The 26,344-nt window shown below is 38.1% G+C and overlaps 1 protein-coding gene and 1 long non-coding RNA gene across 2 annotated transcripts; one reads left to right on the plus strand and one right to left on the minus strand.

Moving 5' to 3' along the window:
• Window positions 1–1,202: 1,202 nt before the first annotated feature.
• On the plus strand, window positions 1,203–25,282 carry LOC148736182 (uncharacterized). The gene is made up of 5 exons (XM_088752336.1): window positions 1,203–1,329; window positions 5,285–5,338; window positions 12,922–13,618; window positions 18,567–19,031; window positions 21,820–25,282. The coding sequence occupies exons 3-5, from the start codon at window positions 13,003–13,005 to the stop codon at window positions 24,504–24,506; spliced, it is 3,768 nt and encodes a 1,255-aa protein (XP_088608462.1). The 5' UTR covers window positions 1,203–1,329; window positions 5,285–5,338; window positions 12,922–13,002; the 3' UTR covers window positions 24,507–25,282.
• On the minus strand, window positions 8,471–11,551 carry LOC148736183 (uncharacterized). Its single transcript, XR_015998483.1, has 2 exons — window positions 10,630–11,551; window positions 8,471–10,492 (listed from the first exon to the last, which is right to left on the minus strand). It is a non-coding gene; the product is annotated as an uncharacterized LOC148736183 (long non-coding RNA).
• Window positions 25,283–26,344: the final 1,062 nt, after the last annotated feature.

Consider the following 26,344-nt stretch of genomic DNA (forward strand, 5'->3'; position numbering starts at 1 on the left):
GATACTGCCCGAGGTCGAAGGCTACGGTGCCGTATTCCCAATACTGACCGACCTTGGCTGGTGAAAAACATCTCTTTTTCTCGACGAAATTCTTTCCAAAAGATCCCGCATGACTTAGGGCTACAATTACCAGGTTAATTTCGGGAAGATCCTATATAAACCAGGGTCAAGTTATTTGACAAGTCTTTGCAGAAAATAAATGTGTTGTTTGATCGTATAATGTCAACTCTCGTGTGGCCATCCATCTCTGTGTTTTGCATTTCATAACAATAAAGCTGGACAGTCGGTTATTGCACGTGACCGTTCAAAATCTGCGAGTTTTCAGATATGGTACTTAGCAAAATTGAATATTCTAACGCTGTGAACGCACGTTACACGTTTAACCCCTTATGGGTTTCTGACAGTGTATTAATGTAAATATTTTACTCAATGTACCAAGGAGTATTGTATATATTCTAATCCTGGTGAAGTATGCGCTTCAGGTTATTGTCCTTTTTATTGAAAAGGGCGGAGGTTGATTAGCTCTATGGAAAGCCTAACGTCCACAAGAATTTTTTTTCATTTACTTCCATTCGGTTTTTAGTTCCGTTCGCTTTGTTCATCACAGTGATGTAAGACCGCTGGATATTGTTAACGATCGTATTTGTACAGAGATCTTACATGATTATTGCACTTGTTACAGTTCTATAACAAAGTAATAGCAGTAGAGATACAGTATTGAAAGATGATCATGGTTATGTTTGCATATAATAAAACTAGGCTTATTCTAGTATTTTATGCTTGATGCTATACATTCAATGTTACAGAGAAGAAATAAAGTTTTCCTTTTCATGCTATCAATAATTTTGTTTTTCCTTGAATAGGGTGTCATTTTTCGGCTTTGGGCCTTAAAAAGGGTATCAGTTTTCGCTTTGTTAGTCCTTAAATAGGGTTAGGGTTCACGAACCTTCGCGGCACACCCCTATCCAAACTTCGCGGAAGTACCGCCTCCCCTCCCCCCCATTATGCCAACTGATTGCGTAAAACCGTGTAAATAACCGGCCATATGAGTCTTGAAGAGCTGATCCATCATAAATGTGTTGTAAAAACTGAAACTAAAACGAGTAAACATTCATTCAATCAAAATCAAAGGAAAGGTCAAGATTATAACAGGAAGTGAACAAAATTAGATAGGAGCAACGCGGACTGACTTTATCGCGTCGGAGATTGGAACTAGTATTCTCGATGGGTTTGTTTGGACTTGAAAGTAAATCGTGATTTCGTTACTTGGAAAACAAGGAACGGGTGATCGTTACGAGTGGATTGTTTAGGAAGAGTCAAAGCTGCAAGGTATGTGTAATTAAATAGGCGTTGACTCAGGTAGTTATCTCTTTCGGCGTCTGCATACGTAAATTTGATGTAAAGTTTGGGTCTATAAGAATGCAAAGCAAACTTCCGCCTTTGAGGCAAATTTAGTTTCGATTTCGTTAACAAAAAATTCTCTGCCTTCTCTTTTGGTTTTGTGGATACATGTTTGAATCGCAGCTTTTTCGCTACCCTCACTGTTTACTTTTGAATTTAATGCTACAGCTCTGACTCTGTACGTAAATAAAGAAGTATATAAAATGAACATTTACATGTTGTAGGCATTAAGGTACGAATCAAATAATCAACATGCCTATAGCTAATCAGGACAGCCAATGCGACAAGACTTCCTAAATTTAGTTATTCACAATAATGTGAAACCAAAATACATAAATTGTATGGAACCCACAGGATCAAGTGTCTAGTAAGATATTTGAGATGTTTTTTCTAAGCATACCAACCTGAGGTAGAGCTCACGTTTTTATCTCTTCTAAAATTTGTCTGAGTCTGAAACATTAATCACGTTTGAGCACAAGTGTAAAGTGGGAAGAAGATAACTCACATACTGAATATGACCATAAATTTAGGCAACAGTAGCTGTATTTTTTATTTATTACACCTTATATTAATTCATAGAGATAAAATTCTAATCCTTCAAAAACGAGCCCTTCGCTTCATTTACTTTGGTGACTACAGATCTCATGCAATCCCGTTTTTTGTTTCTTCTCGTTTTCTTCATTTGGATATGCTTTACTTTAAATCAGTTGCCACCATGATGCATGACATATCCAATAATTTGTCACCTTGTAACATATCTAACTTATTCACTTATCAAGCTGATATTCATCTCCATAAGACAAGATCGTCTTCAAGAGGCGACTATATATTTTGTTGAAAGTTCAAGATTATATCTTAGATATACAAAAAAGGGCATTTTCAAGAAATGGTGTTAGAATCTGGAGTAGCTTGTCTTGTGAAGTGCACCAGCTATCAAAATACAATTTTAAGAGTAAAATTCATGATTTCCTCCTCCAGAGACTCGAAAAATTTGACGATTATATTGATTTGTCTACTTGAATAGCACAACTATAAGTCCCCAGCTTTTTGTGTTTTCTTGCCGTAACTTAAATGTATTGATGTAGTTGTAATTCTCTAGAATTTTTAATCTCTTGCTCTGTAAATCTTTTTATTTTATAATATACGTATTAAACACTGCCCGCCTCAACTAGCCTTTGCTAACTGCAGGCAGTGCATATGTAATGTTGTAATATATCATTAAACTTTCATTAAAGTTTCATTAAACTATTCTCTACATTGACTTGTCAGGACAAAGAATTTACCTTCACTTAATAATGTTTGAAGACATGATTCGCAGTTTTCTGTGCATTATTGATTAAAGCAAAATTTCATAGCATCCTAGACAGATGTCAGCCTTGAATCAGCTGCATGCTCTCTGATATCTCTCACTCTTCTCCAGCTACAAACATGAAGAAAACCACATTCCTTTAAGGGTTTGTACTGCTTATACATCGCTTATTACTGGTTAGATAAATGATTGTTTCACAGACACCAATTAGAGAGCTCCTAACTAGGCGTATAGATTTGTTTTAGCAGAATTGTTTCAATCCTTATTCTTTTTTACTTCCAAGATCTATATGCATGTATATGAATTATAGTGGTCATGCATCACTGTCAATGATGCATGACTATGATGTAAATGATAGACGCGAAAAAAATTGCTCATTTCTGATTAGCTAGAAAAGAGTGTAGATCTCATGTAACTTGGGATACAAATTGGTTTTGCAATTATGCAATCAACAAATAGTGCAGGTTCAAATTGAAGCTCAAGGTGAGCTCAAGGTGTGCTCAGAGTAGGCATCTTAGGTTTCAGATAAATGACTGGATTCTTTTAGATGCTGGGCTTTCATAATTGAAGGTGAATGTCGGGGAAAAGCAAGTTTACTTCACATATACTTCCAAGTCCACAGATGAAAGTAATAGTCTTGTAAAAGTTAAAATCTTACAAACTTAGCCAATGAGTTGAGAGATCTTCATATAAATTTTATAAAGCAAGCACAGTCAAAATTTTTCTTGATTTGTTTTTATGCCTTCCTTTTTTCATATATAGTATTAAAAAGTATTAACATGAACTCCAGTGTAATTTGGTGTAAATAACATGCATTAATTTTTCAGACTACAAATTGTATAAGCCCTCCTATTCATAGAGTTTTATTCATGTGAAAATTTACCCTTTGTAATATTTATACCAAAAAGTGCATTCAAAACCATGTGATAGCCTGTCATAATTTTAGCTATCAGATTTTCATGAGAAATCAGACCATGTCCATCAGTTGATATTTATTTTCCTTCTTCAGATCACTTTTCTTTTAAAATAAAATATATTTATGTTTACTTAACCCTTTGAACCCTAAAAGTGACCAACATCTAATTTCTCCTTACAATATCAGCCCTGAATCACTTTAAGGTCACGAGAATTAAAGGAATAATCACAAACTAAAGAAACTCTTGATTGTTAAAGAAATTCTCCTTGTCAGCACCTCAGGAAATGTCTGGAGAACAGTATGGAGAATAATTTATGTATACTGATGTTACAGAGTAAAGGGTAAATTTAAAAGGAAAAATTTATCTTTGGTAATTTTACTCTGGGGAGTAAAAGAATATCTGCGAAAGATTATCTTTGTTGCTGTACATTGGACTTCTTTAATCAGTGTTTGGTAACTTTTCTGTTAATTTAAGTTTGACCATCTAAAAAAAAATTTGAAATATATTCTGGATTATGCATTAATTTTATCGAAAAATATTAGGAAACAAGTTGAAACCAGTACTGAACACCTTTTGCATCAGACTCTTTCTAAATTTTCTGTGGCAAATAATTATATGACTGGCAATGTAGAACAAAGAAAAATGAGTAGTTTACAAAACAAATCACATAAGATGTGAATTTTGAACTGTCCATTTCTGTCAAGATTTAAGCACTGTTGGGAGAGCAGAGACTGAAGTTTTGCACATTGAGCATGAAACTGGTGAAGACAAATTCAGTCTTATGATCTTACATGAAGACATAATATTTCTAAAGCAGCAGACTGTGCTACTTTGAAACAGCACACTGCTGCTTTTGTTAAGTAGCTAGAGTAGTATAAAATAAATTAGTATCCTTCTAAATATAATTTACTCCTTGTTTCCATGTTTAAACTTGATCTGAACACTTCCCAATACTGAAAATTCTCTCTGGGAATAGAGGAATACATGTCATAGCAACTTGATTTTTTAACAATTTTCCCCAAGGTAAGTGACCTAGGGCATCTTACTCAAATTGCTGGCAAATCAACTTGAAATCTCTGGGAGAGTTAAATGATTTGTTTTAAAATTGAAATTTGTAGTTTTGTCTGGTGAAAGAACAGTCACATTTATATAGTAATGTATGTGTCATTAGAAAATGACAACTTTTCACACTTCTATTGTATTCATTACTTTTTGTTTGTGGGGAGAGGTTTTCTTAAAAATCTTTGGATATGTTTTTGTTTATGAAATCATCAGCACATTGAATAATAAGCACTTTACCTTACTCTGGTAAAAAGTTATTTTTGATTAAATTGAAACAGGGAGATAAAATGTAGCACAAATAATGGATTTTAAACCATTACTCCACCACAATTACAATGTTTTTGGGCACAAATTGCATGCGAGTTGCTTCAAAGGATCTTCAGACTTTGAGTAGCCAATCAGAGTGGGACTTCAACACTTTTCATTGTTTTTCAACAGTACATACTGAAAAGTATTTACTAATTAGGTCATTTCGAATTACATAGCAAGCAGGAAATTATGATGGTCTACTGACTCGTGCAGAGGCATTTTCCAGAAGCAATTATTCTGAGGTCAAATAAATGCTACTTTAAAAATGAAAATTTCTTTTCAACAGGGAATTCCATAGTTCATAAAAAGGGACAAGAAACCTGTATAAATTTCCATTAAGGTATCAATTTACAGTTAATGTTCTTTAAAGTAAATATTTGTTGTCACAAATAAGAATTAAGAATTGAAATGTGTCTCCAGGACTATCAAATTGAGGCTTCAACATCCCCTTCCCTGGCAACCCCCTGGGAATTTGAACTTTTGAAGTTGCCACTTATGTATGTGCAAATGCTGGATTTGATCGTTTTCTTTATTTTTTTGTGAAAGGCAAGACTAGTGACTTCTGTGTAAACTTTTTCTTCTGAAGGATCTGCAGCTTTTCAAACTTCATATTGAAAAATTAAACATGTACTCTGCTGAAAAGACTTGACAGTTTGGGTTCAAATTCCTCACCTAATCAAGGAGAGGTTTAAATTCCCATTCCCCAAGGCATAGATGACAGATATGGGTTAGCCATCTTTAAACTAGAATTTTTTTTTGTGCTACATTGAGTTACATGTGATGTTTCATAGTAAGGGGCTGCCACTAATCTTTTCTATCTAAATTATTCCCTTACAACAGCTACACTGTGTGGAAAAAGTCTTTAATTAGCACCCTCTGCTACTTTTTTAATTTTTCCTTAAAGGTCTGGTAGTACGGGCAACATTTTTCTTCAACTTGTCTTGCAACATTGTTCCATTGCAAGTTGAAACCCTTTGTTGCACGTATTACCATGTTTGTGACCAACTTGTCTTGCAACAAAATATAGTGTTGCAAATTTGCAGAATCCTGCACGTATGATTGGTTGGTCATATGTAAACAAAGATGGCGGCTGCTGAACTCTTTCCTTGTCGGAACAGAGGGCTTGCAGCTCTCTGCTTGGGCCTTTTGCTCAGTGAAGATGAGGATAGGCCTCGAAAACGAAATCGGAAAATTTACATGCGACAATGGATTTCCCGGAGAGAGGAGAGAGGCGTTTTTCACCAGCTAATTAGAGAGCTTGAAGTGGGGGATGTCGTGGCATACAAAGAGTTTTTCCATATGATGAAGGAGGAATTTTCCTTTCTGTTGGGAAAAGTATCCCCGTTGATCCAAAAAAAAGAGCAGCCATCACCCATCAATTCTGTCCGGGCGACAATACAGCCAGATGAACGCCTAGCTGTAACGCTACGGTATTTGGCAGGGGGAGAAACTTATCACTCCCTCGAGTATTCGTTCAGAATTTCACACCAAACAATTTCTTCAATCGTGTCAGAAACAAGCCGTGCCCTGTACAAGGTAAGCGAGTCTCAGTATCGTTGATTTATTTATATAACAGTGTCAAAATTAACATACTTGATATACATTTTAATTTCCTATACTACAGGTACTTGGTCCAGAATATCTAAAAGTAGCAAACACAGAAGTGAGTGGGATGCAGTAGCAGACAAATTTGAGGCAAGATGGAATTTGCGGAATGGTACTGGCGCTGTAGACAGAAAATGTGTCATCGTTCAGCAGCCATCTAATTCTGGCTCTCATTATTACGATTACCAAGGGAACAACAGCATTGTTCTCCTTGCTGTGTTTGGGCCTGACTACCAGTGCCTTTGGGCGAGTGCTGGAACAAATGGTCGTTCGCCAGACTCTGCCATATGGCAAAATTGTGACCTCAAAAAGGCACTGAGTTTAAGTCACAACACTTTGAATTTACCAAAGCCCAGAGCCTTGCCAGAGACGGCAATGCCAGTGCCATATGTCCTAACAGGAGACGATGCCTTTGCCTTGACAAGATTTATGATGAAGCCTTCCCGCTGACAGCATTGTCAAGAGCACAGCGGATTTTCAATTACAGGTTCTCGCGCATGCGGAGAATCTCAGAAAATTATTTTGTTATCATCGCGAACAGATGGAGGGTGTTTCGTGCTCCAATTCTCTTGCCTCCGGACACAGTTGTCGACTTGATTTTGGTAGCACTAGTGCTGCATAATTTTCTAAGGTAGGGCTATAAAATCAAGTGCTACAAACCATTATTCCTTTGTTGTGAATATCAGTAGCTAAAAATGAAAACAACTTAATGCTACCCAAAATAGCATTTATAAGCAGTGTATTAGTTTGCATTCATGTACTGTACCTAAAAGCAATAAGTACTATAACTAAAAACACTATGTTGTTTTTCTAGATGACCAGTATGTAGAATCACAAGCTTTCAACGAAAGCCACGACTCCATTGTATTAATCTGATGTAACAAATTAAGGGATTTTACTTGCACTTGGGGGCATCAAATCTCTTGCCATGCAGACATTCAATTCAATCAAGACCCAATCATGCTGACTTCATCCTTGTGCAGTCTGTGTTTAATCACACACACCATTTTCATTATTCTTAAAAGCCTGCATTAACATGATTATCATTCCCAGCTAACAGAGGCTCTTTTCCAGGAAAAAAGCCTCTACTAGCAGGGAAGATCATCGGATTTAGTTGACAAACAAAGAATCATGAGTGTTCACTTACCTTTATATATCCTGGGGGGGATACTCAAAGTATACATGATGGAGGAGTCTGACTTTTTTGGGGTGGTTGAAAATTTACATTATTTTTCAGTATTTTTGTTGGGTGAAGAGAACTGTCACATAATTTTTTAGGTCTTAAAAAAATGTGTATTTTTTTGGGTCACATCTCCAAGTAAACTTTTTGTTGATGCATAATTAATCATGGATTAAATAGTTCTGTTGAAGGAATAAATCAGTATTAAGGTATTCAAGTCTTGTATTTTTTGGGGTAGGATACTTTGATGCCAGGTATTTTTTCGGGTCTAAAATTTCAGTCTCGTGTATTTTTTTGGGTTTGCAATATGAAGCTCCATAGGACCCCCCATGATGTATACCTCGAGTACTGCCCCCTCCCCCCCTTGGAACTATATACATAATTTACAAATAAGAATTGATTATGCCCTCAAATTTTCTCTACAGTGTAAATGGAATGACAGATCAAGAAGACGAGGAAGGCAATGTGATCCCTGGGCCTAATGGAGGTGCAACAGCAGTGAGCCGTCATCATGGTTTGACTATCATCCTCAATGCAGCAACAATTACTCCACTGAAGCTAGGGCAATTAGAGAAGAGTACATGGATTATTTCATGAAGGAGGGAGTAGTACCATGGCAGTGGAGACTGTGTTTGAACTGGTGTGAATCTTATGTACAATGAAAGCCACTAAGCCATGAACACAAAATGTTTTAGAATTATGTTTATTGTTTTGCAACCAATCTGAAGTGAGATGAAAGGCTTAGATTAGACCTTCAGTATTGTTAAATAAGAATTGGCTTAGCTTTTTCTTTCTTTGGTGACTTCTAGTTCTCAACTGAAAGATGATAGTGATACCATTTCAGTGATATTTTCATTCCTAATTATGCCTATGTTTATGCAAAGGAAAAGTGTGAAATAGGTAGCTAACATAGCTATAGCACCTGTTACATATTTCTATATTGCAGTTAGTTCAGTTCATTTCAATAGTTTTAAAATGTGTATGTTGCATTAAGTTTTTCCAGCTTGCCTCTAATGTCATTGTAATAAGAAGAGAAGTGAACTGTTCTGTCTTCAATGTGCCCTCTACAAATGTATGTCCAGCTCATTTCACTTAATGATTTTCCATCATGGTTCATAACAATAACTCTATCAAGGCATTTAGCTTTGTGACGAAACAGTGTGTTTGCTATCTGTGCAGAAATGATCTTTCGTGGTTTCATATGCAATATATATGGACTGTATTACATATTAAGACAACATTTCATGCCCTTTTCCAGGTGCAGTGTTGTTTTGAGTATTTTTCCGTCTCAAAAGGCAGCTGGAAAGATACAAATTAATGAGTTTATTTCTAACATTGGTGCTGTACAGCAATATCTTTCAGATGAGTTAATTAGGATTGTTTTCAGTACATATATGTTTACCATTTGAATAGGTACCAATGGCTATAAGAATCACTTGATACATACTTTTTGCTGATCTGTAAGACTTTTACAGTAGAAGCAATACATATGGTAAAATACTTCAAGAGACCATTTTTTAATTAACAGTAACTTATTACATATGAGACTTTAAGGTCCTTATAAGTGTGTACCATTTCAATAAGGTACTTACTGAAATAGAGTAATCTTTATACAACAGTGTAGATTTGAAACTTTATGTCTTACAGGAAATGGACTTTACATCATTCTATTTATAAAGTTATTAAGATATAATAAATATGAGTATGGTGTGATAAAAAACAATAATGATTTATTTAAATAACTTTAACATATTTGAAATGAAATTTTTAAGATCCTGAAGTATCAGTGTACCATTTTAAAAAGGTACTTTAATTTTAATGAAATATAACATTTTTTTGGAAGATTATATGTTTGTAAACCATACATCTTTCAAGAAATGGACATTTACATCATTTAAATTATGAAGGAATACCTACAAATATGTTTTAATAAAATGTCAATAATAGCTTTATTACAAGAAATGACTTCATTTTGAAGGGTAATTTTAAATAAGATTTGCCGCACATTTCCATTTCTTCAGTACTTAAATTTCTGGCTTATTAGCTACATGTAGGATACTAAACTTTGAAAACTGACTTAACAGACCCACAGGGAGTGCTAAATTACTCTTACAACAGATGTTAACCTCCACGTTAATTCGTCCCAGGCAGTGCTGAAAAATTAAATTGACTGCAAAAGGTTAAAATTGACAGTGGAGAAAATTGAAATTTAGTGACCACAGAAGGTTGAAATTTAGTGCTTTTTTTTTTTCATCTTTTGACAACTTGAAGGTAAATGAAAAAAATTGAAAGTATTTGAAGGCTTGAAAGGCACAAAATAACATTTGAAATTAGGTTATAAATGTGTTACAAATGTATAATCAGGTTACAAAGGTGTAGTGTCAATGTAAATAAGCCCACAGTTTAAGGTTCCATTGTTGAAATTGGATGCTGATGCTTGTGGGTTGTATAAGAGGTCTGTGGACTGAGGACTGCTCGCAGATACAGGAGTGGATTGTGGTGCAAACCATTCTATTTCCAAATCAAAAAATAACATCGTTGATTCTTTTCTTAGCAATAGCCAGGTGGCGACCAGAAAACTGTCGTAATAAAGACTCCAGCGATTTTACAAAGGTACTGATGGAATCGTTACGATTTTGGCTGACCAATTGCAAGTGGCAGAGGGGTCTGCAGGCACTTAATGGCTTCTTTGTAAAGATCCAGTTTTACCTTATACAATAATAATAATAATAACAGTGACTGACAATTACGAAAGTGACGGTGAATAGTGAAACAGGAAGAGTTTATTAACAGCGCTCTGCCTCGATGCGTCACAAAAGTACAATAAATGAAACGCGTATAGCTACCTCTTCAATATCTGTCGCCTTCTCAGCTTTAATTTTCTTTGCCAGTCTCTCATTTTCTGTAGGATCAAGTGTTGAAATAGCAGGGTCGACGTCGTCACTCCCTTTGATAAACATAAAAGATTTCAAATATTTCCACTGCGATGTGTATACGGCGTCCCTACCGGTTCCACTGACCTTGCTGTCTTCTTCTTTTTTAACCTCTGTTAAAAATGGTCTTGAGCACACTCCACCGACTTTTAATGTCGTCGTGGCTTTTACCAGGGAGAAGCTCGGATAGCTTTGTGTAGCTCAGTTCTTCAAGTTTCTGTCCCGGTAGGACGAGAGGCCGTGATTCCATAGGATGTCATTTTGTTTATAGTACTCTATCAACTGCTCTGTCTCGTTCTCCGTCCACTCAGTTTCTTCTTTTGCCCTTACCGAACAAAGAACGTCTTCTTTCATGTAACTTAACGTTTCGAAGAACTTCCACCTGGAGTTCTGCCCGTTACTTTCCTTCTTAATTTCCCGTGCCAAGGCAGTCCGCGCAGTATGAAGTTGTCGTTTTAGATAGCTGGCGATATGTTATACTTTTCTGACAGTTCCTCTAAGCCTTACTCTTTTTGCTGCTTGTTTTGCTGCCTGTTTTTTGAATGGACATACGATGTGTCCCACAAACTACGATAACCCTCCAGGTCTTTGTATAGGGAAAATTTTTGGCTCTCGCAAAGTTTCTGGTCTACTTCAACAGCCTCAAGCTCATCTCCGTCCGCCATGTTTGTTTTAAATTTGCTGTGTCGCCGCGCTTTGCGACAGCCAATCACAGGCGTTGAATTCAAATTTGTTGCAAGGCTAGTTGAAGCAAAACTAAAATTTGTTGCAGAAAGTAGAACTCGAGTCTACTTTGCGCAACACGTTGCCTCATCTTGCAACACCATATTTTGTTGCGAGACAAGTTGGTCACGAACGTGGTAATACGCCCAACAAAGGGTTTCAACTTGCAATGCAACAATGTTGCAAGACAAGTTGAAGAAAAATGTTGCCCGTATTACCGGACCTTAACTCTCATTCAAATTCCACTCTTTCCCATTTCAATATTACCTTCAATGTTACAAAATTGTCACCAGTTTTAAGCAGCTACATTGTTTGAGAGGAAAGGGAACCTTGCTAGTAACTTAACTTATTAGTCAGACATAAGTTACACAATTCTGAATTTTACATTAATTGGAGGGTTGTGTACCGCCTAGTAAAGGGGGGGGGGCATGGCCACTACTTTTAAGGTGCTGTTGACTGATGACAGAAAGAAGCACTGAACCCTTTTGATTATAAACTGTAGAGGTCTTACTGCTGTGAACAATAGTACCAGGGGCAGATCGAGGGGGAGGGTGCAGGGGGTGTGCACCCCCCTGAGATGAAATGCGTCTTTCTAATACAAGTGGTATTTTGCGGGAAAAAAAAAATTGTGCTCACCAGTGAGTTATGCCATTCTTTAGTGGTGCACCCCCTCCTCAAAAAAATCCAGGATCAACCCCTGAGTTTCATTATACTATAAAAAATTCTAAGCAATTGCAGACATGCATTTAAACCCTGAGCCCTCACAATGCATGTATCTACAGGCATGTATACCTTTACAAACTCCTTGACATGTGTCACAATGCACCTTAACATCAGTGTGCATATTCTTCATACTGTTCTCCATACATTCCACAAGGTGCTGATTAGAATGTATGAAACAATCAAGATCTTCTTAAGTTTGTTATCATCTCCTGTATTCTCCTGACGTTACTGTGTGATTCAGGGGTTATCATGTGAGGAGAAATTAGATGCTAATCAATCTTAGGGGTGAAAAGGTTAAAGTATAATATTCCAACATCATCATCTTTAGCCCTCTGCCCAGTCCACACATTTCCAAAAGTACAGGGAATCTGGGGCTAAAATAGTGAAGGTCTGCCATGTACTGCACATTTCAGTGTCATTTCAAGTGTAATACAGATCAGAATACATTATCTCAAGCGAGGCCAGAAAGGCTAATTTAAATTTAAACAAAATAATATTAATCTGGCAGCCATTTATGAAAGTGGTCAATAGATGGTTACATATAATAATGCAATTGATGATTATGCTGAGGTCTATTATGTAGAAGATATCTCTTTTCATATGAATTTAACCATGATGTTTTCAAGTATTCCTCTTCTTTCCAATTCACTGTTATGTTAAATTGTTGCAGAAATCCCTGAGCCTTCATAAAGTGGGAGTCAATGGTCTGAATAATTGATTTGACTCAAATAATGAATTTTTCTTATTGTCTTTTTCCAGATCGTGCCACTGACATGTGAATAGTCACAAATCCTGCGGTAACAGTTTTTTTGTCAGAAGACATCAAAATACTAATTGGAGATGATTGTCTCTGATTCGGAAAAAAGATGGCTGGTCATTGGAATAGCCATCAACAAAGTTGTCGCTCCAGTTTTACGAGATGTTATCAAACAAGGAATGGACACTCATTACACAAACCTGGACACATACTGCAGTGGTCTGACCACACCCTGTACCCTGGCGACACTGACCTATCATCAGTTTCGTGCTGATCCCAACCTGAGAAGATTGAAATTTCAGAATATCAACAACAATCTGATCATTCATCGTAATCCTACCAGCTCGTACAACTACAATGTCAACAGCTCAGTAGACCTGGCCAAGTTGTATTTGCATAACAAACATCTTGCAGAATTTTCAGCCTTTGATGAGTCTTTGGACATGACTGCCATCCTTCAACTGTTGCAGTTTAATAACTACCATCCAGCTGCCATTTTTTCTGTTGCTATTGAAACATCAGCTGATGCTGTCAGGAAAGATGTGAGGAACAAGTGGGGCCATTTTGATGTGACAGAATGGACCGAAGCTTTCTACAATGATTGCTTCTCAAAGCTGGAGAACCTGGTAAGAAGTCTGGGGCTGACTAGTGGTAAGGAGAAGAACACATTGGATCAATTATCTGATTGGCGAGGGAAAGGTATAATTACCTCAGTCTGTTTTATTTATTTCTCTTTTTTTCATATGCTAAATATTATAATATTTTATATGTAAACCAAAACGAATTGCTCTGTCACCTCATTTATTTCCAGGGGTGTGCCATTGGAACATCAATTTGTTTGTCATCAAGGGTCTAATATTGTGTTTCTTCAATGGTACATGTAACGGCTGCCACGCCTTTTGCCTGCTGTTAAGGTGGCTCAATAGGGTTATGCAAGATCACGAAGCGCGCGCCAGTGACATCAATCGAAAGTTAATTTTTCTCGTTGTTTTTGCTATTTTTCAAATCAAAGCTACTGAAACTTAAAAAACAAGGGGCTAAATTTGCTGTACAACAGTCACCTCTGAAGTCAAGGCTTTTAGTCCCAAATTAAAACTACTCAAATATCGCCATTTTTTGACGTCTGTTTGACTTTGATTTCAATTTTCTTCAATTTCCTTCGGTAAAATTTTCTATTATTCCCCGACCGGGTAGAGTCTGACAAGACGAAACTTTTGAAATCGAAAAAAATAGGGGTTGTCAAGGTAGTTTTTTCGCTTTTAACATTTTTGTTGTTTTTTGGCTGAGCGAAAAACTTGTCCTACAAATTTTTCTGATAAATTCACAGCAAGGAAAGCTAAAAGGGTATAACATCTCTGCCAAATTTTAAGGAATTTCACCGAAGGAAATACGAGAAATCTGAGGAGGAACTTTCTATTTTCTCACCTCAATGACAACCACGTGATCAGAATAGGAACTCGCCAAGACCGCTATTTGAGCATGCGCGAGCTTTCGAACCACGCGGTTTTGTCGAGAACAAGTGTGTAAACACGGGCGGTCATTATCTTTGACGTTTTTGTACAAACTGCTTTTGATCTGAAAGTCAGTTGAGAACATACCTTAATTTACTATGCCGCAGAATCCTTGGAAATCTCTTCGAAGTGTTTCAAAATTGCGGAGACTATTCTCGTCGTGTTTGTGACCCTTGGAAGCGATGAGCGACTGGACAATGGCGGTCTCGTCAAAATACACACAAGACCTTTCCGTCCAAATCGTTGGTACAAATTATTTAAATCCTCATATCTTAAGCCACTGCCAGCAATTTTTTCGGCAATGCTTTGCTTTATTGGGCTATCCGCATGACCTGGGTTGTACAGCTTTCCTCGAAAAGACAAGAGTCTCTAGTGACGGTTGTCAAGATATTTCAGGTCTTCGGCGGCGTCCTTGACAGAGATTACTGAACTTCTGTTCACCAGCATTTCATCAGACAAAGCCAACCTAGGCGAAAGCAAGATTCTTCGAAGAGCGATCACGTCCTCTAGGGCGTCGTGGGCATCAAAGGTGGTTTGAAATAAATGTTCGTAAACAGAACTCTGCCCAGGCTTTGGAAATTTACCTTCTGCGTTTTGGATGGAAGAGTGCTTGCTTTTGATGAGTGATTTCATCAGTGTCAGAGTGTCTGCAGACCGGATGGAACTGAGCTCCGCGATAAAATTTTCGCCACCGTTTCGAAGAAGTATTGGAATATCAAATGTGGTGGCGTTGTGTCCAGCCAAGATTGTGCAAACAGGCTTTGTGGATCGTGTTGAAGCTGAATCTATTCTGGCCCTCAAAAAAGTTAAGAACTGCCTAAGTACTTGCGATAACTCAAAGGCTTCTACCAGTCGATTATCTTTGAAAAGTCGGCGGATTCCATTGACAGTTTTAACTGTAAGTTTGTTGACCTTTGACGCGTGAGAGTCTATGTCTCTGGTTGGTAGAATGTAACATTAGAATTGTTTAGCTGACCTATCCACGGCAGCGACCTGACATACTTCTGCTTATTTTCCCGTTGAATTTGTCTCGATGTCAAATAAAACAAAGTGATAAAATTTACTGTCATCAAATTTTTCCTTTTGAACTGTGGGTCTCGAAGTTTATTTCGGAACTGCATTTTCGTACTGTTCTTGTTGTTTCGTGACAGCAGCGGTTATATCATAAAGATCAGTGATTTAAAGTTCAGAATTGTTCAACTCCAATGTTGTCGCAGAAGAGTTCAGGTTCAGGCCAATGCCACTTTCATACATGGTACCTTCTTTACCCTCGTTTTTCGAGGTTTCTGAAATCTGGTGTTTGTGTAATTGTGATCGACGTCGTTTGAATGCAACTGTTGATTTCCTTTGTTTGTCCTTCGAACTTTTCATGTCCATTTTCGTATTATGGTCTACACAGAAAAGACCTGGCTCTATGTTAAGTGACGCTAGAGTTTGAGGAATTTACCTTTAACCTAAATTGACTTGAGAGACAATGCAGGACACTATAATCATTGCTTTCACTTCCCCCATAAAAGCGAATTTTGGGGTTCTTCGAGCCCACCACACTGTTCAGAGACTCGTTACGTTGAGAATTTGCTGCAGGTGCAAGTTTGTTTATAACAATGTCTGTGCTATATTCATCAAAGAGAGATTTCAGGGCCGATTGAATGCTATCTCCTTGGAGGTCTTTGCCATAGGAAAGATCTCTGTGACAATAATGAGAAGGGTCTTTCTTGTACCTACACCATGTTTCTCTACAACCAGTGTGGTCACCAAATGCATGAGGCACAATGCTTTGAATTGCAGATTTCATGTTTGTAGCATCCCCCTTATTTTGTACAATACACATGTGTAAAGGATTTGACAAGGTAATTTATGACTTTCTGTGACAATACTGAACTGTTGGGGAACTTACTTCGTTGGCTCAAGTTGTATAGGCGTGTTGTAAGGGATCTTTTTATGTGAACTGTATCACTTCATTTTTCCACACCATAGGGTACCTTTTGCTCTAGGTGAGATTCAGTCATTGAATCATCATCCCCGGTGTAAATTGAAAATTTGACATTTGATTTAGTTACCTTATTGAAAAGTTCAACTGCAGCTAAAGGCTCCATTGACTTTGAAGAGCCTGAATGATTTTTTCTACAGTCATGGTCATTTGGTTGTTTTCCTGCCTTTTTAGCTTCATCACAGGAGTGGCACATTTTATTTTTTGTTGTGTAGTCAAGGACCTTACCAGTTGAAAGGCCCATGACTGCAGCATGTCCGGTCTTAGAGTTGAAACCTCGCCCCCATTTCTGCCACCCCATGTCATAAGAACAGGCAATAGGTACCAAATTGTTCTGGTCAGGCTTGTTACCATTTTCAATTGACTTCTCTCGTTCAAGGTTTAGGAATTGCTGGCAACTATTTTTTGCTACTAGCTCTATTGCCTTTCCAGCTTCCCTTTCCCGATTTTTAAAAGTCGACGAGTTCAGTGCAGGCAGATTGAGGATTGAAAGTAAATTGTTTAAATGGGTGTTGCCCACTCCTGTGTGTAAACAGCCAAGGGCAGCTCTCGTGTTCACATCAAAGGTCAGTGGACCGCGTGCACCAGATCTGTGCTCTTTTGATGTTTTAATGGTGTTTCCCCCATTGCATTGGCTGCATATAACAGTAAACGTGCTTGCCAAGCCACTGTGCTGTTCTTCAATAACATTGCCAAGAGACAAAGGGCCTAGAAATATTGTAAAATACACTGTAAACTAACAGGGAAAAAAGACTCCACAATATTTGTTATGTTGTTTTATATGATAACGGTGTAAAATATGCTATAGTGCAGTTAAAAATAGTGAGAATTTACCGTAATGACAAAATAAACATTCCTTCAGACCATCTGTAAGGGTTTCTAAGTCTACCAGTCTGGATCCTTGTGGCAGGTTCGCCTTCCTCTTAGCTTTATTCTGCTGATGGGAATCAGGGTTGGAGTCAACAGATCAGGTAGGCCGATAATTAGGACAAGCTTGACAGGAAAATCTTACCAAAAATTAAGACTTCCGAATAAAGAAAAATGTACTGACCTCACGTACTCGTGTCATTCGCTTTGCTGGGGGTTCGTTTTCCATGGATATGTTATCATGCTGGAGCTTCCTTTTGGCATTCCACGTTTTGAACCCTCCGTGTAACCTTTTTATTTTTGTTTCTTTTCTGGTTTCGATCGCTTCCACTTTCCGAAAGCGACCCGACGCATTACGGATGTTGTGTAGGCGTTGTGTAAACTTCTGGTCTTTCACTGTCAATATTGTGCTCATTACTGGAAAGTATCGATGCCGTTTCACTCTCGTCAAGTAAACTTCGCGATTATGTGACAAAAATTGTGCACTCGCGTGAAGCCGCCATGTTTGTTTACATATTTAATGCCATTTAAAAGCGCGCGCTATTTTCGTACCCATTCTTCGCCCGGCCAAAAAACCCTATTGAGCCACCCTAAGAAGACGTTAACAAACTTGTGCGCGCGCGACTTACGTGCGCGTGCTTTGAGGTTACGAAGTAATCTCGTAAGCGAATCACGCGGACCCTTTTTTAATGTTGACGTGTGCGATTTTTAGAGAAGAGTAGTTGAAGTTTTTTTTGTTTATCGTTTGCTTGTTGTCGTTTGCCGTAAGACTACAGTTTTCTGTGTTAGAGTATGTGTCTGTTTGGATTTCCCGTTTCGCTTCCGAATACCTAACTTATATTGAAGTTCGTTTTGGTTCGATTCTTACAAGCGGGACTGTTATGTAAGTGCTAATGTTCCTTTCCTTGAGCTTATATGTAGTTTTTTTGTGACTTTGTTTGAGTTTTTAGCTAGCTTTGCATCTTGCCTTTATATCGGAATGTTTGGAATGTTGGTTTATCTATTCGCATTTAGCTTAGCTTCTTCCTTATAAATTCATATTTCAGTTTACGATAAGTACTTGGATACCACGACTACGTTAAATAAAACGATTCAAGGCTTATCCGTAAAATATATCCTCGCTTCATAGTGTGTCTTCATTTGCGAAACTCATAGTTGTCGTCGAAATTTTGCTTCGCTTGTGTCGGCCGCTACAGTACAGTTATGGCGTGTAGTGATTATGATGAAATTGAAAGCCTCCAAATTTTCTTAATTTGTCCGATTGCTAATTACTTTGTAGGTTGCCAGCTGTGTATGGGTCATGCTGTGGACAAAGATCTTCTTTCTCTGATACAAACAGAAGTAAATGGTATTATCAAGGACTTGGCTCTGCAGAGCACTCAGCTTTCCCAAGTCCAGCAAACAGCTGCTGTCCTTCAAGTAAGGCTAGATGATGGCGAAGCCATCAGGAAAAAAGAGATGAAACTTATCCTGGAAAGACTTACGGCAATTGAAATAAACCTTGGAGAGGAATTATTGAGAAGAGTTCAAGGAATGGAGGAAATAGTGGAGCAAGTTGAGCAAAGAGCGACCAAGACGGATCAGAAAGTGGACCAGTTTGAGCAAAGGGCGACCGAGACGGATCAGAAAGTGGACCAGCTTGAGCAAAGGGCGACCAAGACGGATCAGAAAGTGAACCAAATGGGGCAAGGTCTTAGTGACAGAATGAACCAATTAGAACTTAGAGTGGAGAGTGAGAAACCCGGTAAGTCTTACTGAGATTACAGAGGGTGAATGTGATTCTGTTTCAGGCTTGATCGGGAAGGGGTGAGAGAGTCTAGAGATACGAACATAAATGGGTACAACCCCCCCGTCCCCCCGTTACCTCCTCCAGCTCAGGTTTAAAATCCAACCCCTAGTTGTTGTTTTGAAATGTTTAAAAAAAATTATTAATTTTATGAATGAAGCGATTATACAACGACACATTTAAAGCTTCAACATCCTCCCCAGACAACCTTTGAAGTGTTAAATCTTTCCAGTGGAATACAAGTGTTAGATACTCACTAGGTATGAGGTGTTTGCAAGCGAATGGCTCAGAAGAAGAGGTCGACAAGAGCTAGGTTTTTAAGGCTTAGTCAATTTGTAGATAGTCATGGTTGCTGCTTTTCTCTCTTACAAAAGAATTGGCCTTCAAATCGGGTACTTGGCAAGGGCATTTAAACTTAATTTTGGCCCTGGGTCACGGGGCTTATTTTTTTTTTGGGAGGGGGGGATGGTATTGAGGCTTCAAATTCATAGACGCAGATTCTGTTTAAGTTCAGTGTTGTGGAGATTTGCTGATCAACAGGTTTTTCATTCGGTGCTCTCGGGAGAGGGTCAACAACGGAATAAAACAATAACAAAAAAGGTAATTTTTTTTAACCATCGGCAAGGGGTCTTACACGCACTGTATATGAAACATTTATCTTTTACTGAAATTTTATTTTCTGGTTATAACATTGAAGAAAACATGTTTTGGCCAACTCGAAAGATTAGTGTTCACCACAGGCTGCGTTTTGGTACGAAATCGGTGAGCGGACAAAACTGAAACTGATGTCTCATGGATTGAGTGATGTCTTTTAAATCTTGTTTGAAGTCATTTTTTAGTTGTAATTTCCATTTGGGCCATAAGCCAATGGATATTACGCTGGAATGTTGTGCGGGAGGTCGAGGGTTCGAGGCCCGGCCGGACCAATACTCAAGGTCTTAAAATAATTGAGAAGAATTTGCCACCATCAAGAAATGGTTAGATATTCTAGTCTTCTCGGATAGGGACGAATAAATGGAGGTCCCGTCTCCTGTAGGGTTGGGGGTGGGTGACGTTAATTTCCCACACACGAGATTACTGTGTGATGGATGTCCTCCCCTGGGGTTGGATGGGTGGGAAGGTGAGGGCCATACGTTAGAAAACTTATGTTAAGTTAATATGTTACCCTCGTTAATTAAAGATGTATGAGTATGAGTATGAGAAAAGTAAGTGATTATGGTTGTCATGGGAACTTCAAACGTTATAATAATAATGATGATGATATTTATATAGCGCCTATCCAATGATAGATCTAGGCGCTTAACAAAATGAGAGGAAATTTAAAATTAAAGTTAATTGAAATGAATAAACTTAAAGTTGAAGTGAAAGCATATAAAGTCTATTTCCTAATGGCTAAAGTAAAACTTCTCAAAAAGGTAGGTTTTAAGTTTAGGCTTAAAATGATTTAAGTTCTCGCATGAGCGTATGTTGTCGGGTAATTTGTTCCAGAGTTCAGGGGCTCAGGGGCTAAAAACGGAGAATGCTCTAGAACCATAGGTCTTAACGTTAAAACTAACAGGATTCAGATTGAGCGTAGAGGATGAACGAAGCGATCTAGACGGTGAGTGGCGAGTGATAAGGTCTTGAATATAGATTGGAGTTTGCATACCTTTCCGTGACAGTTATCTTTGACAAGCATAACAAACATGTTCAAAATAATAACTTTATTTAGCAATAATTCTTATAAAATCCTTTACAGTACAAAATATCAACAGCGTCAAAAACGATCCAAAATAACTCACTTTCGGCTAACATTTACTCTCTCTTTTTTGAATATCAAAGTGTCTGGAAAACAATAAATAACGGAGTCAAATCTAAACAGATTCAAAATCTAAATAGTCTGATAAGTAAAAAAATATCTAAAACTATACAGAAAAGCGAAAGGTGAATGGCAAGTCTAGAACCCTATCTACAAGTCTATTAAGAACTATTAAACAATGTCTAAGTGACGTAATAGCCTAGAACTGAGATCAAAGAGGTTCTTGGGATTAAAAAACACGTGCGAGGGAGAGATGAACAAATTATGTTTGTATTAAGCTTCTTGTGATGTTGAGATGAAGTTATTTGATGTTTCATTGGAGTCGGATAGTTCTTTGGTGATTCTTGTTGGAGTATAGCGCTTACGGAATCGAATATCCGCTGCCGTTAATAGACGGCATCAATATTTGTTTCCAGTGTCTTTCCTGGAGCCTCTGTCGTCCTCATGCAGGACAACGGTCACTCAGGTCATAGGCATCAGGACTCTGGAGATTGGTTTGATTCATTCTGTGAACTTTACCACTGCAAATAAAAAGAGAAAGAAATTAAAAGGGCGGAAACAAAAAGAAACGCCAACTTTACGCAGTGATTCTATGAGGCTCGATATTTCTTCAAAAGAAATACTTTTTCAGTAATCCGCCATAACATTATCACCAACACCAACTTTATAACAAGTGAATGCCGCATTTTAGAATGAGTTACTGTAAATTTACTTGTTACTCTAAGTTCAATGAACTTTAAAACTTGAACCTATTGTTATAGGAGTTTTCTTAATGTACTTTGAAGGCATATCCTGTTGACTTTAAAAGTTAACTTAGTTAAAAAATTTTTGTATGTTTGACTAAATGATTGATACGATAGACTCGGCTGCTAACTGCTGGCAGCCAATTATAATGTTAAAAAAGTTTTAATGAAAATGTCAACCATTTCCTTTGTTTTCTCCCAACAGAAGTTCTTCCTTTTAATGTGCCAGTTTGTCGGCGTAAACTTGCAGAGCATTACAAAAGAACCGCCACGGTGCCAACCTCTGTGTGGTCCAAAAAATGTGACGTGAACATTCACCAGATCTACACTCGACTGTCCTGGGTGAAAGAGGAACAAACCCCAGCTGGGTCATCGCGGGCTGACTTGAATCACTACACTGATATGTTCACTGAAAACAAGAACGGATTGCCGTCAAACAGGATACTCGTGCAAGGGCAGACTGGAATCGGGAAGAGCACGTTTGTGAAGAAACTGGCAATGGACTGGGCTGAACTTGACGAAAACCGGTTGACAGATGAACAGAGAGCTATCCTGAAGAAGTTCGAGCTTGCTGTTATTATTGATCTTAAAAAAGTATCCAAACACCAAAGCCTCACAGATGTCATAAGCGCCTCTCATATTTTTGCTGAGGAGGACACGGTCATGAAAGACGGCCTACTGAGTTATATCACCCAAAACCAAGACAAAGTTCTCCTGGTTTTTGATGGATACGACGAGTATCATTACGCACGGAACTCTGAAATATTTGAGATTTTCCGAGGAAATAAACTGAGGAACTGTTGTGTGTTGATAACAACTCGAATTTCCAAAGCTGACGACCTGAAGGAATTTCAGGACGTGTATGCTGAGATCACTGGTTTCAGTGAAGAGGACAGAAAGGCCTTTATGATCAGAATGCTTGGTAGTGAAACACAAGCAGAAACGTTAGGCGATCACCTTGTCAAGCGAGGCGTGAGAGATTTGGTGAGAGTTCCGCTACTTCTACTTTTCTTTTGCACTTTGTGGAAAAAGGGAAAGCAACAGAGCTTTCCTGACTCCAAAACAAAATTGTACGTAGCGATCATCCAGTTCGTTTTGGATCATAATGAAGGGCAATGTTCTTCTTCTAACTTTCGCAAAGTTGAAGATTTCACAGACATTCTGGCTGAAATCGGAAAGGTGGCTTTAGAATGTCTTTTAAATGACGATCATGTATTTGAGTACGATCAACTGTCCGCTGCCATCCTTTGTGAAGAAAGTCGGATTATGGGCTTTCTTCAAGTCAATGAGTATGCAGAAAATATTCGACCAGCAGGAATGGTATCGTTCATTCACAAGAGCATACAGGAGTTCCTTGCAGCGTGGTATATTACCTACCGATGTGTCCTTAAAGGAAATCTCGGTGAAATTAACGACCGGGCCCGAACCTTGGACGAGTGCAGGTCCTTGGAAAATGTCTTTCGGTTTATTTGTGGTTTGTCAGAGGGTGGATCAGTGAAAGTTTTTGAACACTTGACATCAGTAAGAGTCTGTGACTCAGAGCTGGATTTGTCAAAGACAATACCTGATGAACAAAGGGAGACAGACGTGACACTAAGTGGCGTCACTAACAAGCAGATGAGTTTTATTAACCTTGTCAACGATTCCTTTGATGAAGTGGAATCAAAAACTGAACTTTTAAGACATTGTTTAAATTGCACCGAGGGGATCATTTTTCTTTCGCCGTATGGAAGATCAATTAGTGACATTGTGCCGGACCGGAAAATTTTGAATGAAGTTTCAATTCGTGGTGTGGTGTTCTATTATCGCTGGGGTCGTGACAAAATGACAGTACTATACGAGTCGCTTGAGTTTCTCAATTGCTTACATCTTCCGCTAAAAGCGACTGAGAATTTGGCGGCTGTTTCAGCTGAAGAACTTTTAAAGAAATTCGAATCAGTAAAATGTAACGCTTTTTGTCGATTAGGTTGCATCCTTCATTTCCACAGTGATCAGACACTGTTTTACTTCACTGAACTGAAGTTGTGGTGTGATGACCATGCCAAACTGTTCACTGAGAATTTCGCTCCATCTCATTCCTCAAGTTTGTGTCCAAAATCGTCATCTCTGAAATTCCTTAGATTTCTACACCTTTGGACAGGTAGTAAAGAGCCAACAATGCGCAGTTTTAGTACCATAATTAGAGATTGTAAGAGTTTCGAAAGCTTTGAAATGGTTGTTTCGAATGAGGGTGCTTTGGAATGCCTGGAACAAATACCAAATCCTCTTACATGTCGGTTGAGTCTTAAAAACCATGTGTTTTCCAATTCGTTAAAATCGTCTGGAGTATTAAAGCTCGCTAGTTTGTTACCACGGTTCAACAACCTCATCGAATTTAGTTTTTATTTGCACAAATGCTGTGCTGAAGCACAAAACAAACTGGTTTGTAGCATCACACACAAGACTCTTCAGGAACTGAGACTGTGGAGCTTGAGAATGACTCCAGCAATAGCCGCGGCACTTGGTCGGTCACTTCCTGAAATGTCGTCTCTAAAGAAACTATGGTTATCAGGGAGGGAGGGGAGCACCGTGCAAGTGGAGGACATGAAGGCTCTATTTGGAGGATTTAACAAAGTATTTCCAGCTTTAGAGACTTTCATGTTCTTTGGTTTCAGCTTCAGAGGTGGCTTTGCTCCACTGACTGAGCGTTTTCACTTCTTTCCCAGCTTGCGGACGGTAGATCTTAGTTTTTCAGATTTGGATGAACGTGACTTGCGTGGTTTAGTGTGTAGTTTGAAATCCATTCCTAATCTGAGGAGCCTGTGGCTAAGAGGCAATCCACTGGGTGACAAGAATAGGGTGGAATCTATCGTGAAACAAGCACTGCCTCAGGTTGATCTTTATTACTGGTAACACCAGGTTCATTCAACAAGTAAGAAGATAGAAATGAGGACTGAAGGAAACACTGATTGTGATCAGTGTTATCTGATTTGAGCTGCTCGTCCCAGTACCACGCAAAAATACATTTTGGAGCAAAGACGTTGAACACATAACAATCGAAGTTTATGGAACTGTTTTTGAAGTTTTCCCCCTCAATAATTTTTTGGTTTTTGACAAATTTCGGTTAAGATGCTTGGACATATAACGTTTTAACGAAAGCACAAGTCGTCCGCGTGACAAGAAATGCGTAGCACAACAAGAAAGTTTTTTTTTATGAATTTAGTTGAGTTTTGAAAGTCAGCAGTTTTTGAACGCGAAAAGGTTGCTCGGTAAACCTGAGGTACGCTTCATGAATGATTTTGGTCAGTAGTACTTTTCACCAGATATATTCTGCTGTTTTGTTAACTGCCAAGGTAGTTATGGCGAAGCTCACAGTTTTTCCCAACCTTCGTTCTATGAGAAATGTTTGCATCTCGGAGCAGATTATGTCCGCGGACAAATATCTTTGCCAAATGGAGGCTATTGTTAATATGAGAACAGACAGCGAAAACGTTTGCTGATCAAGTAGTGTGTATACTTGAAGTTGCATTTTGTTTTTGTAAGATGCACGACCCTTACAGGCCTTTTAACTTAATAGTTCTGTATACCGGCATCTCAGAACTTTTGCATTTCGTGTTGTTCAGTATTTTATGAAAATAAATCAATCGATTAAATTATTTTTGTGCAGCAGCTACGGTGCACGGCCGATAGCCTTCAGAAATGTCGTCCATTTAATATTAATTATTAAAAACTGGATCATTGGATAATGCAATTCAAGAATTTTTATTGGCTTAGCCATTATGGTATATCAGCAAATCTACCGTAATCTACAAATATGATAAGCGCACGCGTCAGCTTATAATTGAAAGGGAGCTAAAAAAAAGAATAAAATTTAATAACTTAATTTAAGGTTTTTAATAAAACAATTATTCCACTCGCGTTTGTTGGATATGAGATGATTATAGCCAACTCGGCGCTACGCGCCTCGTTGGCTATCTATCATCTCATATCCAACGTGCGCTCGTGGAATAATTGTTAATTATTTTATCTGGGGCCGTGGGAGGCTCTGCACTTGTTAGGGAAGTAAAGGTATCAGCTAGTGATAGCCTTTTCTTTTTAAATTATTCGAGAAATGTATCTATTTCGAACGAGCAACTCGTGCATTTTCAGAATAACATTGACTTGAGTATAAAATTATAGAGATTTTACTTCAAAACTTAGGGTTACTATCAGTAATTGATATGTCATAGTTTACCGGTGTACTTCGTATTTTTGGTTCTAATTATTTCCACTTACGGTTGAGCGTAAAGGAAAACAGGTTTGCACTACTAATAAGTAATAGTAATTTTTTTTTCTTTGCGGCGGTCGTGAGGATATGAAGAGATCATTTAAGATGAAAATATCCTCAGATAATTCAGTTCGAAGTGATTTATTTTTATCCCTTACAACGGTATTTCCTCAGATATGAGCCCAACCTCTAATAAGGGCCCACTCGAATTAAGGCCCACTCTTTTGGCCCTCTTGACAGTTTGTTGAAAGGAAAACTAATGTAAACCCCTCCCCCCCCGCCTCAATGAAGGCCACTCCTCCCAAAAGCGGCCTCTCCCTTTTGGACGACTGAAGTTTTTAATTAATACCCGCGCGCTTTTTCGAAGAAATATGGATTTCCTCTACGTTTCGTTTGAATTTTCTCGCACAGACTCTCGATAGTTACGCACCAGACGGCTTTTTATCTTAAAAAAAAAAAAAAAGGAAACGCGTCCAGTAGACTA

Source organism: Stylophora pistillata, chromosome 3 (genome assembly GCF_964205215.1).
Source record: "Stylophora pistillata chromosome 3, jaStyPist1.2, whole genome shotgun sequence".
NCBI classification, from domain to species: domain Eukaryota; kingdom Metazoa; phylum Cnidaria; class Anthozoa; order Scleractinia; family Pocilloporidae; genus Stylophora; species Stylophora pistillata.

What these genes read in the sequence shown, in the direction of transcription:
- LOC148736182 (XM_088752336.1), top strand. Translation starts at nt 13,003, where the DNA reads ATGATTGTCTCTGATTCGGAAAAAAGATGGCTGGTCATTGGAATAGCC. An exon ending in ATCTGATTGGCGAGGGAAAG is followed by an intron (nt 13,619 to 18,566) that starts GTATAATTACCT and finishes ATTACTTTGTAG; the next exon opens with GTTGCCAGCTGTGTATGGGT. An exon ending in AGTGGAGAGTGAGAAACCCG is followed by an intron (nt 19,032 to 21,819) that starts GTAAGTCTTACT and finishes TTCTCCCAACAG; the next exon opens with AAGTTCTTCCTTTTAATGTG.